This window comes from Aythya fuligula, chromosome 18 (genome assembly GCF_009819795.1).
Source record: "Aythya fuligula isolate bAytFul2 chromosome 18, bAytFul2.pri, whole genome shotgun sequence".
Taxonomy (NCBI): domain Eukaryota; kingdom Metazoa; phylum Chordata; class Aves; order Anseriformes; family Anatidae; genus Aythya; species Aythya fuligula.
Genome location: NC_045576.1, coordinates 2050478 through 2070168, shown reverse-complemented (window position 1 = coordinate 2070168; position 19691 = coordinate 2050478). Strand labels below are relative to the sequence as shown.

At 56.3% G+C, this 19691-nt stretch overlaps 1 protein-coding gene across 1 annotated transcript in view; it reads right to left on the bottom strand.

The window, feature by feature from the left end:
- Positions 1–19480, bottom strand: part of CCDC42 (coiled-coil domain containing 42) — a 28745-nt gene extending 9265 nt beyond the window's left edge. The window contains 1 exon segment of the mRNA XM_032199905.1: positions 19371–19480. Within this exon segment, the coding sequence (XP_032055796.1) occupies positions 19371–19480 (110 nt within the window).
- Between the last annotated feature and the right edge of the window lie 211 nt (positions 19481–19691).

Here is a 19691-nt window from a genome sequence, read left to right as displayed (position 1 = left end):
GATGCAGTGGTATGAGAGCTGCTTGCGGGCTGGAGTCACCTCTGGGAAGGGGATGCTCAGGGCCTGACACCTGCCAGGAGGCCAGGCTTTCCCCACAAATCCCTACAATGGTGCAGAAGCCTTCTCAGGTCCTTTCATGCTGATCTATAGTTGTGCACCGGATCCCTTCTCACTCCTCAGCACAAATCCTGCTGAAATCAGTCCCAAGTGAACGACAGACGGGCTTCAGAATTAGACCCTGCAAATGCCCAGTTTTGCCCAGTTTTGTTTTTAGGCACTGCAGACTCCTCTTCACCCTGTGACCCCCCGAGCACCTCCCTGCACACACACAGGCAGTGCTGCCATCCCCAGGATGTGTCCACATCACCTCCAGACCTGCATTTCTCACCCTGAGTGCTTGCAACCCCATAAAGCCCAGATGCACACATACTCGTACATTACAGCTGCACCATCCAAACCAGGAGAGAAAATATAGCCCAGAAACCCAGGGCCAGCCCCAGCAGGCTCCTCTGAGCTCTCTCTGCAGCCAAACCAGGTTTTGATGGATGTGTTAAGCTGCCATAATCCATCCGTGATTCTCCTGCAGACACAGCCCGGCTCCTTGCCCTCAGCTGCTCATTCCCAGCCCTTCACACCCCCACGCTGGCACAAGTGTCTGGGTGGCCCTGACCTGGGACCGGCTGCCTGGAAAACAGCATGGCCAAAGTAAAAGAGCAGCTCTAGAGCCCATAGAGCACTCGCATGAATGAAGACTGTGCCCAGGAATGGGGCAGTGCTTGCAGAAGGGCAGGAGATGGCTCGTGCCCCAGTGGGTGTGCTTCAGGCTGCTGCCTCCAGCCTGGAGATCTGCCCCAAGCAGGGCTGATGCTGGGGCTGGGCTTCCCATGTGCTCTTTGGCCATGCCTGGCAGCCCAACGTGCTGATACAGCTCACAGCATCACTTCTTCCTTTCTGCTGGGTCATCAGGCCTGAAAAGCAAGGACACGAGATTCACTGGGAGTGAACTGATCCGTTTAGAAACCATTTAATAATTCCTCCTGACTTGGCCCAATGTCACTCTGGTGATGTGTTCGTGGTCCCTCTCCTTTTTCTGGCCGGATTTTCTTCTTTTCATCATGCCCACTTTGAAGCATCCCCATGAGCTCTCCCAAAATGAGTACATCCCATGCACCCACCTGGTCTTTAATCCTACCTCTTCTCTTCTGCCTGTTTTCTCTCCTCCCCTTTCATTAACTCTCTGGTCACGTCTGGATTTCTATGAGGATTAAAGCTAAAAAAAGAAACCACCAAACTCTTCTGCATTCCCCGCATCCCCCTCTCTTAGTTCTCCTTCCCCACTGAGCAGCGAGCTGAAGCTCTTCTTCATCTTCCTCCCTGCAGGCGTTCTTCCTCCTGCCTGCGGTGCCCCTGCACGCTGCAGCCTCTGCTCTTCCCTCACATCCCCCTCGCTTTGCTACCCCTCCACGTTCAGATTTGCTCGTGTGCAGATCTTTTCTCATGTCTGAGGGCTTGTGCAGCCCTCCGGCACCTCTCCCAGCGCATCCTTCCGTGCTGCGATCACTTCCCCTGGCAATGAGCTGAGGTCCTGCTCAGCACTGCCACCTCTCCTGCCCTCCTTGTCCCCCAGACCTCTTCCAGGAGTGTCCCGGAGGGCTGATGCCCACCTGTTTCTTTGCTGTCTGTATGCCACAGCTCTTGTCCTTGGTTTTGTATCCTCACATTTCAGATGAAATTTGCCTGTGTACCTTTCCCCTGCTCAGCCCTTATTTAAGCTGAAAATGATGAGTGAAGAGCTCTGATTTGGATGTGGCACCTTTTTTTTTTTTCTTTTTTCCACCCAAACTGGCCCCATCCACACCCTCTCCCTCTCAGCAAGGTGCAGCAGCGCTGGTACAGAGGACAGGGAAAGCTGTGTGCATCCAGCTCCTCACCACGGCGCCACAACAGTGAGCAGGTGATGCCATCCCCAGGCTCGGGGAAAAATAGCAGAGGCTTTGAGCAGCGAGGAGGAGACGGGAGCCGAGGCTCACACCCAGGGGCAGTGGGCACTGAGGGTGAGGAACCAGCTCTGCTTTCCACAGCTGTCTCCTCCAGCACACAGCCCTGGGGCTCAGCACCCCCATGTACTCTGCAGAGGGAGCAGTGCCGATCTACGGTGACATACAGCTCCTCCTGCACCAGCTGGCCCAGGCTTGTGCCCTCCCAGCACATACTGGTATGTCACTGGGAGCCCCGAACCTCCCAAATCTCTCTGCAGAGCCTCCTCTCTGCCATGCTGCAGGTGGAGGTGTGACCTGCAGGGCTTTGTGCTGCCCTGGAGATGGAGAGGGCAGGTGGGCTGATGCGTGGTGGTCCACGGCGCTCAGGGGACACATGGATGCCCAGGCTGAGCCAGCAGATGGGTTTCACACACAGATCTGGGCTCTCAGAGCCTGGTAGGGAAGAATGTGTCCCAAATCAGGCAGTTTGGATGTCTTCAAGCGGTGTGAAGCGGGCTCTGAGCCATATGGACGAAGCTCAGCTGAGGGGGCCGCTGGGCAAAGGCAGCTCCGTCCTTCCCTTGGTGGAGCTGAGGGAACTGGGGGCAGAGCAGGACACCGGGTCTGAGAGAGGGCTGCAGCCCTCCCTGTCCCTTTTCTTCCCCTCCTCCACTTCTGCTGAGCCCCCAGACCTCGTCCCCTCCCAGGGACCTTGGCAGTGAGGTGGCCAGGCTGCCCCTGGGGTTTTGGAGGCCCCATGAAGGGCTCGGGGCCAAACCTATAAACCAGGGCTGGGATCCCCGGGCACTGGGGCCTCTTCTCCCCCCTGGTTCCTCACCCCATACTGCAAGGTGATTTATCCATCCCCTCCTTTCTTGCTCTTCATCCCCACATCCTGTCCCAAAAGCAGTTGCCACCAAACCCCACAATGCCACAAAAATGAACTGGGAAAGGGGGCAGCCAGGAGGCTCCCATGGAGCTGGGAGCTCAGTGCATGGTCTATGGGGAGAGCCTCCTTGGGAAGGGATGGAGACCTCTTAGCTCAGAAAAGTTCACCCACCAGGTACCTGCACTTGTGTAATTCCCTGTGTGAGGGCAGCACAGCAACACCCCTGCAGGGGCTGTCACAGACCCTCTGGGGCGTTTAACGGGGGAAGGACCCCCAGGGCGGGGTGATGGGGGTTTCCTCCTGTCTGGTCCTTTTTTGCAATCTGTACAGCTGGAAGTCTATTAAGGCAGCTTTATGGGAACTCACGCTGAGAGCTCAGATTAATTATCTGGCAGCATTGCTAATGAACTCTGTTGTGATGAGATGTGCTGGGAAATGCACAACTCGGAGGGCTTTGGGAAGGGGGCTGTGGTGGTGGGCACAGTCCCCCTCCAGCCAGGCTGTGTCCTCGTGCACAGCCGTATCTGTTTGCTCCACCAGGGCAGCCGCAGCCACATCCCCCTGTTTGTCTCCCCTCCATCCCATCCATCTCCTGAGATCCTGCAGCAACCAGCTCAGACAGCCTGGGAGCATTTCCCTGCTCACTGGCCCTGTGGTGCTGTAGCTTGGAGGCCAGGCTGAGGCTGGGGCTGTTCCCACCACTCCCTGGGTGGCAGCAAAAGGGGTCTGGGAGCACAAAGGATTCCTCCAGGCTCCTGTCTTGTCCTCTGGGAAGAGCTGGGAGCCAGGAACCTCACACCAGGAACTTCACCTGTCCCATTTGCTCCCATTTCCAGCCCAGGTCTCTGTGGCAGGGACCTAGGACACCATCATCTCCCGGGTAGAAACTTGTCTGACCTTAAGAGCACCTGAAGTTTGCGGGCTGCCCCTTTCTCACTTCCAAATTTGCACCCCACTGGTGTTATCAAAGCAGTGCTCCCCGCAGGGCCACCTTCTCTGTACAGATGTTTGGCAAAAGACAAGTTTCATTTGCACCAACAGTGTTGTACTTCTGCCTCAGGACAGGAAAGATGCCGGAAAAGCCCCAGGAGCAAAGCAGCATGCCGGGTGCTGGCAGGCACACAGCTGTCCCTGCTCTCCTTCCCCTTGTCCCCCAGGCCGTGGGGCTGGGACAGGCTCCATCAGCAGCCCAGGTCCATGGGTGCCTGTCCCATCTGAGCATCCGTGGGGTAGAGAGACAGACTGCAGCTCGTGGGCAGGTAACCCACAGCCCATGGAGCCTGGATGCCAGCTGATGGCACAGGGCTGGTCTGGGCTCTGCGATGTGTTTCCTGCCCTTCTGAGCCCCAGCAGCCTCGGGACTGAGGTCCCACAGGGCTGTGAGGACTCTAAGCCTCCTCTGTTGGCCGCCTCCACGTTTCAGATCCTCACACTCATAAATAACCCGGGGCCACACTCGGAACCACGGGGCAGGCTCCCGGCCAGGGGCTCCCCGCAGCTCCCCGGCTCCTTCCCTCCTTGGCCGCTCTCCGCTGAAAGGACGGACGTGTCTGGGAGATGTGAGCGCTTGAAGTCCTGCCCGAAAACAAAACGTTTCCCATGCTAGGGAGCCAAAAGAGACAAAATGGCCAGTGCTGAGCGCTGGTCCTTAGCCTGACAGGAAGGGGAAGGCAGGGGAGCACCCAGCCTGGCCAGCATGCCAGAAGCCACATGGATGCAGGCAAGCTGGGAGAACTGGGAGGAGGAACTGGTGCCCAGTCCGTGCCCAGTGTCCCATCCCAAGGCACATCCTCCACATCCCAGCTGCTCGTTGCAGGAGCTGCTCTAGTCCAAGCTGGGGACAGCAGGATTTGGGGGGCGGTGTCTCCCACCCCATGGAAAGCAAGGGATGAGGCAGCAACCCAACTGCTGCCTGTGCTGGGGAAGGGCAAATAGGTCGGGGGGCAGCAGGGCATGGACGTGCCTCAGAGCTGCTGCCACCACCCTGCAGGAGATGCTGAGCCCTGCCAGCAGGCAGGGATGTGCTCCAGAGCCCCAGGTCTCACTGGGGTGGCATCCCAAGGAGCCGGCCACCACCATGAGGAGCCCTGGGAAGCACCATGGGCACCCCTGGAGGGGTCTGTGCCCCCTGGGGGAGGCTAAGGGAAGGCAAGGAGGTCCCGTCCCACAGAGTTCAGCGTGTCCCCTGAATCACAGCAAGGAAATTCAAACTATGCTCAGGGCAGAAGAGTTCAGAACAAGCCCAAGTCCCCAGCCAGCCATAAAAGTCTGGCCAAGATGAGGCAATGCAAAAAACTCATCATTCAGGCAAGCAACAGACCCCGAGAGGAGCACAGCAGCTCGTGGGGATGGTGTCAGCTCACCTCTGCCTCCAGGGTGAGGCTGGGGTCTCTGGCAGTGGGTCTGCATCAGGTCCCGGTGGGCAGCACAGGCAGCGAGGATCTCTGGGCACTGCTCAGCACCACCAAGGTTAGGATAAGGCCAAGGGAAGCGTGGGGGCCTGACCTGCTCCGCTGAGCTCTGGAAGACGCCGAGATGCAGCTGGCATCTCCCCTCCAACTTCTCCAACCTCCAACCTCCCCTCCAACTTCTGCCGAGAACAGGAGGGATGTGGAGCCCTGGGCTGATGCTGTCTGCGTGCTGCTTTGGCTTCCAACCCCCAGGTTTGCTGGAGGGGCTACAGGGGACATATCCCCAGGACACCCTGATCTTGGTGAAGGCTCTCAGGTGGAGCAAGAGGCAGCAAAGAGCTTGGCAGACCCAAGCTGAGGAGCAGGGCTAGGCACCAAGGCAACCCAATGTTGAAATGAAATCCCCCAAGCCCTCTGAATCCTTCAAGCAAGCCATAAAGCTGGCCAGGGAGGGACCTGCCTAGGAGCAAAGGGCAGAGGAGCACATTTCGTGTCTCCTTACCCGTAGATAGGGAAGCGAGTGCTGCCTGGTGCCCCTGCCCCTGGTAGCAGGGTGACCTCTGCCCCCCCACCAGGAGGCTGCACACGCCGGGTGCGACCTTGCAAGAGAAGGCTGAAGGAAACCAAGCCAACCTTTCTCCAGGCACACGGGCTGCCAGGGCCTGTCCGGGAGGTCAGAAGCAGAAGGAAGCCAGGAATTCAGAAGAAGAATGTGTTTGTTGTTTGCTTTTTGGGTAATGTGTTCTGGGTTGTGGCTAAATCCTGCTTCCAAAGTGCTGAGCCTGTTGTGAGAGCTGGGAGTGACCCACGGACGCAGGCAGGGGAAAACCCACAGCACATTCCTTTCTCTCCTGGGCAGGCAGCTCCGTGCCCCTTCTGCTCAGCTTTCCAAACCAGGAGGAAAATTGCTCCAGGGATGCTGGTTGGACCCAGCAGCCCCAGGATGTGGAGCCCCAGAAGGCCCCAGCAGGTCCCAGCAGGTCCCCCATACTGGGGAGCAGCTCCCCAGCTGGAGCAGAGCCCATTCCTTCCCAAGACATCACAGCCCCGAGCCCAAGCTCCTCAGATCCCACTTTCAGCAGACTCCAACTGATCTGGGGAGCCCACCGGGAGGCACAGAGCCCGCTCCCCAAGCCTCAGAGGTGCTGAGCCCTGGCACATGCAAAACCAGCGCTGCTGGGGCTGGGAGCATGCACCGAGGGTGAGCAGGAGCAGAAGGAGCCAGACGGATGTTTCTGAGTGGGAATGCTGCTTACAAGTGTGCACGAATGCTCTTGCTTCCCAAGGGACCCCAGCAGTGACTTTTACTGCACTTCTTTGGAAGGGGCCCAGACAGGCAGGAGGATGGGATCCAGCGCAAGGTCCCCGCAGGCAGGCTGCGGGGCTGCAAGGCCCCAGGGAGGAGGAGAGCCGAGCCCATGTCCCACAGCCTCACCTGGCACCAGGTCACCCCCAGAGCAGCAGCCCAGAGAGATGTGAAATTTCTGTTTTGGAAGGGGATCATTCGAGGGGGCTCAGACCCAGCCATGAACCCAACGTGGCCATTGCAACCCACCACGTCTGCAGGACACGGAAGGAGCCCTGTGGGGCTGTGGCATCCCCACGGCACTTCTCGTCCTCACTGGGGGGTCCTGGCGGAGAGGGGAGCAGAGACCTGGGTTCAGGACCTGCTGCTGCGGTGCTGCCGCCCTGCTTCTGGCACGTCCCGCCACGAGCAACCAGGTTTGTGTTTGCAGCTGGCCTTTCCCCAGGGACACCCGCCACAGTGTGCAGCCCCCATTGTCCCCGTGCCCCCCGCAGGAGCAGGGCAGCCCCGCGGCTCCCCCCCGCCTGTCCTGGGGAAGCACCGGGGGAGCAGGCATGGGCAGCAGCCGCTTCCCGGCAGCGCTCGGGGCCGTGCGCCCCGCTCACCTCGTGCTGCCAGGCCTCTCGCTGTAAATCAGAGGATTTCCCCAGCGCAGCACTCCCTCTGCCAGACCGCAGCTCTCGCCTTTGTCTCTCCTTCCTGACTTCCTCCCTCCCGTTCTCTTTGCCTTTGCTCCGGAGTTGAACCCCCTTTTTGCCAGGGTGCGTTGGCAGAGCCCCGACCCATCGCTGCGTGTGTGTTTGCTTGGCCCTGGGTGGGATATGAAGGCAGGAGCCAAATCCATGCCCACCAGCACGGAGAGCTGGCTCTGAGCAAGCAGCTCCAGCAACAGTGGCTAAATTGTCCAGTGTTGGCTTCCATCCTCACACATTTTTCACCTCCTGTGGTTTTGAGGCATTTGGGGCATCCTCCGTGTACAGCCTGGTGTGTCTGCAGTGCCAGGGGAGGGCGCTGGTCACTGCCCTGCTGCCGGGCAGGACAGACGGACAGCAGAGAGGGCTGGGGATCACAGGGCTGCCCACACCTTGGGTGGTAAAGGAGCGATGTAGGGCGCAATCCCAAAGTCACTTGGAGCAAATTCAAGGGGTTTGCAGCCCCACAGCAGTGCTGCAGCCCGCGGTGCTCCCACCAAGTGGGAAGGGTGCCAGGGCAGGGCTATCATCCAGGGACAGGGCAGTGAGGGGCAGTCCTGTACCCCGGCCAGGGCCTGCAGGGACAGAGAGGGGCAGGGAGATGAGGCACAACATGGAGGGCAACAGAGGCACGCTCCTCTGTGCCTAACCATGGCCTGAAGCTGTCCTCTGACCACCCAGCGCATCTCCCCTGGGACTGCTGAGTCTGCCCTGCTCACGGTACCTGTCCTGTGTCCTCCTGGGGCTGGGGCACAGAGAGGTGGCACTGGGTCCATCGGTGACAAGCCAGCCTTCCCTTGGGCCTCAGGAGAATTTAGCTGGGGCTGCGCAGGGCTGAACCCGAGTCACTTCTGTCTGCAGGGGGTGAACTTCCCTCTGTGCCTCCACGCTAGGAGGAAGGGAGTTCATCACAAAACAGCTCGGGCGGCAATCCTCGCTGAGGAGCCGTACCCAGAACCTGTCCCGGCATGGCAACACATGAGACATCAGAGCAAATTCTCGCTCCTGGCGCCGTGCGTTGCACAAAGAGCTGCGGTCAGCCCCGGCAGGACCTGGCCATGCCCGGACACCGCCCGCCCCAGGGGTCTGTCGCTGGGGACAGGAACCAGAGTCAGGAAGGCAATGGATGCCGCTCGAGGGGAGTGAGGAGGAAATCAGGAGCTGAAAAGTATCAGCTCCGAGCCTACCACTTTGCTAGCAGTGAGGCGTGCGGATAAGGACAGACACAGCTCCCTGCAGCTCCATCAGGCCAGGCTCTGCAGGCTGCACGGCAGGGACCCAGTGCCACCATGTGCCCAGGTCGGTGCCGAAGGTGCTGTGACAGCAGCCAGCCAACCTGCTGACCAAGATCCCTCCCATGAGAAGGAACAGAGAGAGATGTCTCCTGGCACTGCATTTTGTTTTCCTCCCTGGGGAGGGCTCTGACACAGAGTGACAGGAACCAGAAACCTGGCTCCTCGCCGCTCGCTCTGCCCAGCTCCAGCCCAGCTCCAGGCGCCGTGCTCAGCAGAGGGTTTCTGCTCGTCCATCCACCCCTGCTCACTGACTGGTGGTATCCCGGCCGGGAGGTGGCTCGCAGGTGCCCTGGACTTCCATGCTTTGTCCTCTTGGGGTGGGTTGGCCCAGCCTGGGCACTCTGACCCAGGTCACACTGTGCAGCACCCGACGTGTCCGTGAGGGTGTCTGCTGCCACCCTCCCCTCCCGTGGGGCTGCAGGTGCCTGGTCCCCCTGCCCAGCTCACCGCTGTTCCTTGGGGGCTGACAGAAAGGGGCTTTCCTTCGCTACAGCTCTGCAGCCTGCAGAGCCCGAGGCGCTGAGGAGGGGCCCTGTGCAGTGAGTTGGGTGGTCGTGGTGGTGGGACCCTTCAGCAGAGGGGAAAATCCACCACAGGCTCCAGAACTGCTTCAGACTGCTGGAAGGCTGACAAGATGGGAAAGGAAAAGGAGCTGCAGGCTAAGAGGGAGTGTTGGGTTTTCACTATTAAATTGCAAAGCAAAGCAAAATTCAGTGTTTCCACTCCATTTAGTGTCCTGCTCATTTGTCATTGCAAACTGAGATGAAAAATAGGATTATTTTTTTTTTCTGCAAGACTTTTCCCACATTCCCCTTTAGAGAACACTGGTGATATTGCACTGGTTAAAAGTTAACTACCTCAGATGCCCTTCCTCAGGAGACGGCTGCTGAGTGGCCCATGCTATGGTCCCTTCCTTGTGATCCTGTGGTCCCCAAGAGGCTCCACACGTGTAATTGAGACATGTTCAGAAACTGAAGAGCATCTTCTTACCTCCCTGGTAATTGCTGTCCTCTGCTGGGCACTTGTGGGGCCACTTCCCAATTCGTGTGTGCAGTTTGGGGGCCCAGGAGCAGCCCTGACAAGCTGGATTAGGCTGAGAGGTGGCTGGGGACCTGGAGCACAGGGCCCGTGAGGACAGGCTGGGAGACCTGAGTTTGTTCAGCCTGAAGAGAAGGTGGCGGGGGATTTACAGCTAACATCCATCTCCATCCATGCAGATATCCTGAACGCAGACTTCAGCCAGCCGGACTGTGTTGACCCCACTCAGAGCAGGGGTTGGACCAGAGGTCCTCTGGACATCAAGTCTTGCATTTAAAGAGGACTAGCCACGGGGCCTTGCTCAGGGCAGCACTAAAAGGACTTGGCTGCCTACCCACCTCCGTGGCCCGTGAGCCTCAGAGATCCCAGGCCCTGCCGGAGGAGCTGCCACCAACAGCCCTGGGGTGGGAGAGCCCAGACTGCCTGGGGGTCTGGGCCCACCTGCCCCGGTCAGAGTCTGGCTAGGCTGAGCTGCATCTCCTGAGAAGATTCTGGTCCTGAGACTGGAAAAATAGCTGAATCTGTTCACATAACTCATCCTAGAGGAAAGGGATCAGCATCCAGGAGGCCCACTTGGCAGTTACCTAGCTACTGGGCTATAGGATGGCTGTAGGAAGGCTGTAGGAAGGCTGTAGGAAGGGCTATAGAAAACCCTTATATATATCTGCTTCCTAAACAGCTTTTAACCAGAAGAGGCATCAACACCAGACTCCAGGGGTCCAGGCGTCCAGGCTGTGGGGACAGAGGGCCGTCAGGCAGAGAAGGAAAAGGCAGAGACTCAACAGGGGTGGGCGCTGAGCAGGGTTACATCCTCCCGTCCTGCTCCCACCTGGGCTCTTCCTGCCTCCCCGCAGAGCACCACATCCTGCACGTCCCCATCCCTCACCGGGAGGCTCACTCCCATCACGGCCCGGGCAGACCAGCTCGTGGCAGCCTTTGGGCTCAGCTTTGCTCCCTGGGTCTGCCCATGGACAGGCACCAACCCCAAGGGGCTGGGACAGTCCCTGCCCGCACACATCCCATGTACTGGAGGTCGGCTGCTGCCTCTGGCTGCAGGATTGAAGCCCCAATGCGCAGCGTCGTGGTGGGAACCACTTTTAGCCAGCAAATGGCTCTTTGCAGATGCAGAGAGACAGGAAACATCTGGATTGTCATAGCTGGCAGGTTCTCCGTAAACACAGGATACGTTCATTAAACAGCCAATTTCCCTTCCCTGCCTGCGGTGGGTGCCAAGAAGGCCCTTGCCGAGGTGGGGCGAGCCCCAGTGTGGTCTCCCCTTCAGCACCGCACACCTCCAAGGGCAGGGGGCAGGTTTGGGGGGGGGGGGAGGCAGGGATTGGGGTGCCCCCAGTGACCCAGCTCTCAGCTCCACCGTATCCAGAATTTGGCAAGGATGGGCTCTGCAGATGTCTCCTGGAGGGGGACATGGTTGGTGATGTGCCGTGGGTGACCACCAGGGCAGATGGACAGAGGTCCCCATTGCTCCTGCGTGGTCTCATCTCCTGGTGGCCCACACACCAAACCCTCAGCACTGCCTGATTTGTACAGCCTTTCCAAAAAGGAGGGCAGATTCTGGTGCAACCACCCACAGCCCAGCCTGAAACACCACCCCAGGAGAAGGCACAGTGTTGGCTTCCTTCTCTGGTCTTGTTTTGGTCTTTGAGGGAGCAGAAAAGGATTCCAGCACTGAGCACCATAATAGTTTCAGCAAGACCCAGCAGAGAGTTATTGCTATCTTTAATACCAGTGGGGAGAATTTTTTATGGAAACTTCATGGTTAGGGGTCGATGGGATAAGGGAGTTGAACCTGGAAGTTTTAGTGAACTCTTCACGTCTCAGCCCCTGCTTTCCCCAGTGTTCCTGTAAGATGTGCAAATGGCTGAAAGGACTCCTGAAGGAGTCATTCAGGACAAAGCAAGGCTGGTGCACGCATCAAGCACAGCACTGTGGCACCACACCTTTGCCTTCCCTGGGTCGGGTTTCCCCCACAGTTCCTCGCAGCGGTCCCTGAGGATGCTCCAAATTGGATCTCCTGGCCCTGGAGGGTCTGCAGAGGGGAGATGCAGCAGAGGGGTGGCTGCCTGGCAGGTGTGGTTCGCCCTCTTTGGAGATAAATGGAGGACTCTTAGTGCTAAGCTAAATTAACCTTGAAAAATTCATGTCACAACTGACTGCAGCAATTAGTTGCTTTTAATGAGCTGCTTCACCCAGGCTGATGTGCGAAGGTCCTGGAGGAAATCAGCATTTTCTGCACATGTCCCGACGGCTGGTGGCTGATAGGAGCTGGCAGCCCCCTCCCGCTTCCCGGTCAGGAATTCCCATGTTTCAACTTTTGCACACAGATTTGTAAGCACAAGCTCTGCGATGAAGGCTCCTGAGTCTTCATTGCTGGTGCAGCAGTGATTTTCAGGAGAAAGGCAAAGACATTAATTTATTAACAGATGCTAGGGAAGGACAAAGCGTGGCAGCATTTATTGTCAGATCCCACCTACTGCACTGTCCCAGGATCTCTGCCCTGCTGGGATGTTTCTCTCTGCTGGCCAGCCCAGCTGAGGCGCTGAAATAAAGCAGCAGCCTTGGTTCTGGAGGTAGGAGGGGCACCAGGTGTTGCTGGCTCTGTCTGGGGGCCCTGCAGAAGACATCTGCCTAACCCATTGCCCTTGCTTCCATTCCTGTGCTCTGCTCTCCCCCAGCAAGAGGAATGCAATGCACGGGCATGTTTAGGGCCATGCAATGGTTTGGGGTTCCCTGGGGAAGCCAAGCTGTCCTGCCACCCTCTCAGGGGGCCATCATGTGGGCGAGCTGCAAGCACCCCCAACCTTCCTCCCTCCTGCAGGGGTTGGTGCCCCAGTGTTGCCTTTTCGGGGAATTCAAGAGCCCACACAGCTCCTGGCGAAGCTCCATGGCTCGTCTAAACCCGCTTGCAGGCTGAGGAGCCGCTCTGACAGCTGCTGGACCAGATGTCTGGCTCGTCTTCCCCCGCCTGGCTCTGCAGGTCGCTGCTCCCACGTTGCATCTCCCTGCCTGCTCTCGGCACCCCATCAGGGGCCCCGTGCTGCTCCTTGAAGTTCACCTCTATCTCCCGCAGACTCCCTGGGAGGCACGGCTGCTCTGAACCAAACCCTCTGTCCGAACCTGCCTCGGCTCCAGTCCCTGCCCTGAGTCCTGGTGCTCGGCTTTGGGCTCAGACACGCAGCAGCAGTGCTGCTAGGTGCCACATGTGCCTTGGAGCGGCGAGATTTGCTCTCACAAAAGCACTGAATAACCCCCTGTCTTGCATTTTGCTGTTCACAGATCCCGGTTGGAATAAATTTCTAGAGATTCCTCTGAATATAGTGTAAAGTAAACATGAATAAATCTAATATGGAATTCTTCTAAGTGTAACCACGCCTGGTGCATGCCCTCTGTTTGGCACACAGACTCCTAGTTTTCTGTTTTAAAAGTTATAACCCCATAAAACATCTCCTGTACCAAAGATACAAAACAGATTAATATCTACCCATTAGCCATTGGAAGAACACAAATGTTTTCTTTTCTTTTTCCCAGTGCAGCTCAGAGAAACCCCTGCTCATGCCTGCACCTAGGACAGTGGGTCTGGTGCGAGCTGACACCTACCTCAACACCCCGCAGCAGCAGATTTCTCTATCCCTACCAGACACTCCACGAGCAGAGAGGGTGTGAGTGGGTAAGGGCTGTAGAAGAAGGCTTTTCACAAGCAGTGAGACTGCCCCCATCCCCAGGGTGTACATCCCTGGGGTCAGGAGGCCACTGCAGCACAGCCTGAGGGTGACAGCACCACATTTTGGGGGGAGCTGCTTCCTAAAGTCACCCTCTAGCCGCTGTCTAATAACCTTGGAAGTAGTGGCACCAAACCCAGATTCCTCAAGCATGGGGCAAACCTGGATGTAATTGAGCCTTGGAATCTGCTGCGGTGTCAGATTTTAGTGCCAGAAGTGTCAGAGAAACAAGAAGAGCTGTGGCAGGATGTTGTATGTTTTTGCTGTGATTCAGCAAGCCGCATGCAAAAAAAAATAAAAATCTGTGCAACAACTTGAGATTCACCAAGCCAAACTCCAACCCATTTGTTTCTCAAAAGCTTTGTCATTTCCTGGACAGTGTCATTAGAGGGGATTGAAGTGTTCAAGGCTTGCTCCAAATGTGGCAGATGTTGCAACGCACCCTGGAGCTCTTTCTAAGTACGCACGTGCTTTGCAAGCAGAGCACTCCAAAAAAGGGCAAATCCTTCTAGGTTTGGCATTATTTTCTCAGATTTACTTTTTGGGAGTTGCTTACCACACCTGAGATGGAGCACCCAGGTCTGAATATCACCAATGTCCCCCACCAGGCTCCGGAGACCTCTCTGCCCCCGTGCCTCGACACCCCCAGACCTACATTTCCCCTGCTCCTGTCCCGAAGTGCTCCTGGACTGGAACCAGCAGCTCTGGGTCAAGCCAAGGCTTGGTCCGGCACGGCCCCGGCAGGCCTGGCTTGCCTTAAGTCTAGGGAGGAGCCGGGACTGGCGGAGACCTGCTGGTGCCTTACACACGCACACAGACGGGGCATGGCGGAAATCCCTGCCCCGTATCCCCACAGAGTCAGAGCCTGCCCCAAGGTTCTGGGCTGCCAATCCCTTCTCTAGCCTCCTGGGGTGCAGCACGGTGGGGACCCCCTGGCCCATCCCCACCTTGGCTCCACCAGCCCCACTGCTCAGACCCCACGGGCCTCCCACAAGCCCAGGACAGGGCTCTGTCCCCAAATAACCTGTGGGGTGCCGGTTTTCTTCTGTGGCTTTTCGGTGCCTGGCAAGGGGGCTGAGCACGCTGAAGGTTTTCTCTTGGTGGCAGCCCAAGCGTGGGTCTCTCCCCCTTCACACATTTTCTTGCAAGAATAAAACTCTTTTTTTTTTTTTTCTTTTTTTTTTTTTTTCGCATTTTAATGTCTCTGTTGAGACTAGTAGGAAGTGGTCAGCATATTCTAGCTGACTGGAGACAGCAAACAGGCGGGCAAAGAGACAGCAGGACAGTTTAAGCCTCTGTGATAGAAGTGTTTGCTGCAAACACTAGCAAAGCAATCCCATCCCCCCTTACTGAAGTTCTTTTTTTCTGGATTTTGCATTTTACTGCAAGAAAATAATATCAATTCTGAGTTACTTTCTTTTAAACCAAATTGGAAACATTTATTTTTGTATTAAATAATCCAGGTGAACTTCCCCCACTTTAACTCTTCTCTGAAGACACAATTAAGAGCAAGTGACAGAAACAGTCTTTCCTGTAAAATTGGAGTAAATAAACTAAACACTTTCTTTAGAATTGTTTGCATTGTCAAAACTGGAGTAATTAAACCCAAATGGAAGTGAAATGTATCTATGATGAGAAAGTGTTACAGGAATCAGATAAAAGATTTTGAGGCCACGTTTGAAACCCCATGTTCATCTCGATGGATCTGTGACCGGAGCTGGTACGTGGCTGCCTGCCAGCAGGCTTGTGCAGCCCCCAAATCCCATGGCCCCATCTAAATCCAAGCCATAAACATTTGGGGGAAATATCCGTTCTGTTTTCTGAAAAGCCCAGTGCACTGGTGAATGTTGAACAGACACTAATGACAATAAATATGGCTTTATATATGATTTAGACTTTAAGCTCCTGGAGGTAGAGCGCGTTTCCTATTCAGGGAGTTTAGGACCAGGAAAAGGCAGTGAACCCCTTTACCTTCTATATATGCTCATTTTGATCCATATTCAGCCTGCAGCTTCTCTCCTGGGTAAATCACACCCTCAGCAAGGTCTGCAGAGTGGGGGACACCCCGAGGTGGAGCACCTGCCCCTGGTCCAGCCGGCTGTGACCAAGCCCCGTGTCCTGGGAAATCCACCAGGGCTTCAGCTACCAGCAGAGCCTTCCCCAGGGCTGCCCCATGACCTGGGGACAAGACTCACACCAAGGCTTGCTCCATGGACCCTTCATTAGTGAGGTGGAGCTCGTTATCAGTGGGTCCAGCCCAGCAGGAGGTATGAGGAGCATCCAGCTGGGACGGGTGCAGCTCCGTGGGGTGGGTGTCTGCCTGGCGGCACCCTGTGACTCAGGGGCTTGCAGCGTCTCGACTGATACAACGGAGAGGATGAAAGGTGAATCTCGGGTGAATTCCTCCCACAGCAAATTTGTCCCAAGCTGGAGACCCACCTGCTCCATCCCTCTGGAGTGAGCCCCTCCTAAACAGCCTGCTCCTGCATTGCCCCAGGCTCTCCCACCCACATTTCTGCTTGGAGTGGCCCTCACCCAGGCACCAGGACATTGCTCCAGCTATGGATACACGTGTTTGTCCTGGGATTACCCGAAGATGTCTAGCCCAAGTCTCCTGGATGCCTGAAGGACCACGAGACTTCTCCTCTCCTTGGCGCACCCCAGGCTCTCCTGGGGCAGGCAGCTCCATGATGTGCTTCTTTGTCTCTGCTGCATCCCTGTCTGCCTTCCTGAAGGCCCATGCCTGATCCAGCAGGATCTCACCTGCCTGGCATGGGTCACTGCTTTCTGGTGCAGGCTCCTGCTCTGACACCACTCGGGAGGGCCCAGGTCTGTGAAGGTCTTTGGCCCCTTGCAGATGGGAGCAGGAAACAGGCAAAGCTTCTGCTCCTGGCACAGCACAAACCTTACGCAGGTTTAGTTCCCTGCATGACTCTGGAGGCCACGACCATTGCTAAGGCTCTGCTGAAGCCGATTTCTCTGCAGGCACAGAGGAAAACCTGGGAAGGTCACCCCCAAAACTGTAGAGATGGCTTCAGGGCCACCCTGGTGCATGCAGGAGGCTGGGTGCTGCTCCAGGTGGCTGTCCATGGCTGTTCCTGCTGTCACCGGGTGCAGAGCACAGCCTGTGACATCTCAGACACTGGTCTCCACTGGTGTGACAGATCCAACAGCAACAGCTGAGTGACGCAGGGACGGTCACAGCAGAAAGCAGCACCGGGCTGCAAGTCTGCAGTGACCCACTGTCCGTCCCTGGGGGGCCTGGAGTGCCATAGCGGGAAGAAGGGAAAGCACAAAGGAGCTGCGGAGATGTCTGACCCCACAGAGGCCCCAAGCAAAGAGAGTGGGATGGGGTGGGGTGGGGTGAGATGGGATAGGGTGGGGTAGGACAGGGTGGGATGGGATCGTGTGTGATGGCCCAGGAGCATGCTGAGGACATCAACAAGGGGCTCTGGCTGTGCCTGGGTTATGCAGCCAGAGATAAGCCCCCTCCGGTATGCTGACTCCAGATAACTCCCACCATGCGTGCTCCATCAGCATCTCCTCCTGCCTGCAGAGCCCCAAGCACATTCCTTGGGGTTTAATCAGCTGGGTGATGGGGGCAGGTTCCCAGGGCAGGGATAGGAGAGGAGAGGAGAGAGGAGAGGAGAGGAGAGGAGAGGAGAGGAGAGGAGAGGAGAGGAGAGGAGAGGAGAGGAGAGGAGAGGAGAGGAGAGGAGAGGAGAGGAGAGGAGAGGAGAGGAGAGGAGAGGAGAGGAGAGGAGAGGAGAGGAGAGGAGAGGAGAGGAGAGGAGAGGAGAGGAGAGGAGAGGAGAGGAGAGGAGAGGAGAGGAGAGGAGAGGAGAGGAGAGGAGAGGAGAGGAAGATGACTGCTCTGGGAGCAGAGGAGCCAAGCTGTTTTAGGTACTCTGCATGGCCCTGGTTGGGTTATTTATAAGGTCTGAGGTCAGGATCTCTGGATCGAAACTCACTCATTTCTGCTGCATGTGCTAAGGGCTGCAGGGCTCCAGGGCCCTGAGATCAGCTTCCAAATACAGCCCGGTCCCCGCAGGCACCGCGCCACCCCGCCGGCCCGGCGCACGTCCCTGCTGCTCCCAGGGCTTGTACAAACGCTGCCCACTCCCCCTTGCCGGGAGAAGGCAGGTGTGGGGTGAGACGAGGCAGAACACAAACATCACGGTAATGCTGGCTGGTGCTAATCAAAAGCTGGTGTTGCACAGCCCGGCCTGCAAACATTGCTGGGGATCTGTGGGAAAAATGGGAGCCGCGCGGCAATTCACGCCCCAGCTGCTGCCTTATCTGCTGGAAACGTTATCTCGTGCAAACTGGAGCTGGAGCTATTTTTTTTTCCAGCTGAGTAAAAATGTGTCAGTTTTATATTTATATATGAGGCCACAATCCCATGGGAAATTAATTTGCCCAATGGCAGAAATTCTGTCATCATGGGCATCAGTCAGTCTGGGAATGGGGATCTCCAAACCAGGGCTTGAAATTGGGGGAACAGCTTAAAATAATAACCATGGGAGGATGCAGAATAGTGAGCAATTTATGAGTTCCTTCCTAAATGTAAATGTATTTAAGGTGCATTTTGTCCCCACAGCCACCCCAGGCATCCATAGCAAACTGGAAACCTCCCTGGAGACACCCTCGGCTGCGCATCCCCAGGCACATCCCTGCAGAAAAGGGTGCAAGGCACAGGAAAAGCCAAATCCTCACCTCTGCACGGGGCTGGGGCAAGCTGGTCCCCAAACCCTGCCTCCTCCCTAGACATTCAAAGAGTTTTCTCCTTGTTCTTGTCCTTGAGACAGTAAAGAGCATGGGCTGTCGGGAAGGGAAGGGAAGGGAAGGGAAGGGAAGGGAAGGGAAGGGAAGGGAAGGGAAGGGAAGGGAAGGGAAGGGAAGGGAAGGGAAGGGAAGGGAAGGGAAGGGAAGGGAAGGGAAGGGAAGGGAAGGGAAGGGAAGGGAAGGGAAGGGAAGGGAAGGGAAGGGAAGGACCAGTTCTGTGACAAAAATGGGAAAGACAACTTCTCCCCAGACCCATGTCCCCATGCAGGACCATGCCCTATCACTGCCTTCCTCTACTTTCCTGCTTTGGTAGTTCTTTCTTCAAAACCACAAGCTTCCTCTAAGCCTGCAAATGTTGCTGGGAGCTTTTATCCTTCCCTCTCTGCTCCATCCTGCATTGTGAGCCTGTATTTACAGACCTCACTGCGGCCGTGCAGAGTGCACAGGCTGGGCTCAGGCACTATTATCTAGCCAGTTAATAATGCAGCTGAATCCCTGAGGTTTAATGAATAAATCCAGGCTGTTTTCTCATGGAGACACTCCCACCATTGAGAGTACCCAAAGTGAGTTGGCGGCAGCCTGATTTATGGCCAAAAAACAACACGGCCACGCCAAATGCTTTTTCTTCCCCTCTTTTTTTTTTTTTTTTTTTTTTTTTGGGGGGGGGAAGCCATTCTCAGGGACTGGCACAGAGGGAGATGCTCCTGCAAATAGCGGGGTTTGGTTGGACCCAGAAGTTTGAGTTTCACACGGTAAATGGAGACCGGCAGCAGCGCAATCCCGAGCAGCTCCAAGGCTGACGTAAGAGCAGCCCTGGAGCTGGCTTGCTCACCACATACCTAATTTTCCCATATAAGGCCAAGGAGAGCAATAACTCTCCTGGCAAGTAGATCAATAAAAACAGATGGTGGGCTTACAATTAGAGATTAAGCACATACCAATCCAGAACAAACAGGCCATAAATCATACGTGAAGGAGGGTATTTATAGTTTAGATCACATTCCTTAATTAATTCAAAATGGCCCAGAAAAGAAAATAATACAAAACTGCTCTTTTCTGCTTTGTTCTTGCCTTGGTTTTGCAAAGCTGCATTCTTTTCTTGGTGGGGGGGTGAGAAGGGGATGGGGCAGCCCCGGGAGCTGCGGCTCTGGGAGGAACCTGGCCGATGGCAGGAGGGCTGCAGAGCAGCACAGAGTGTGCAGGGAGAGGGCTGGAGCACGGCCAAGCCCTGAATTTACCTGCACACCTTGGGTTTGCATACATGCACCTCAGAGCCAGGTTGATCACTGGTGGTACATGATGATGGATCCATGGGAGGAGGCTGCAGCAGCTCCAGGGGCATTGCCATGGTTGTCGTGCTCTCAAGCCATAAGTAGGGATGTCCTGAAGGACAATACAAGAGATCATCCATTAGTACAAGTCCTGCTAACAGGGCTTTTGATCTTTACAGCAATTAATGAGCCCATTTTGCATTTCATTTCAATAGTTTTATACAGAAATTAGTCCACTAAATTAATTTGCACTACAAAATGATAACAAACACCTTGCTCTGGAGGGGA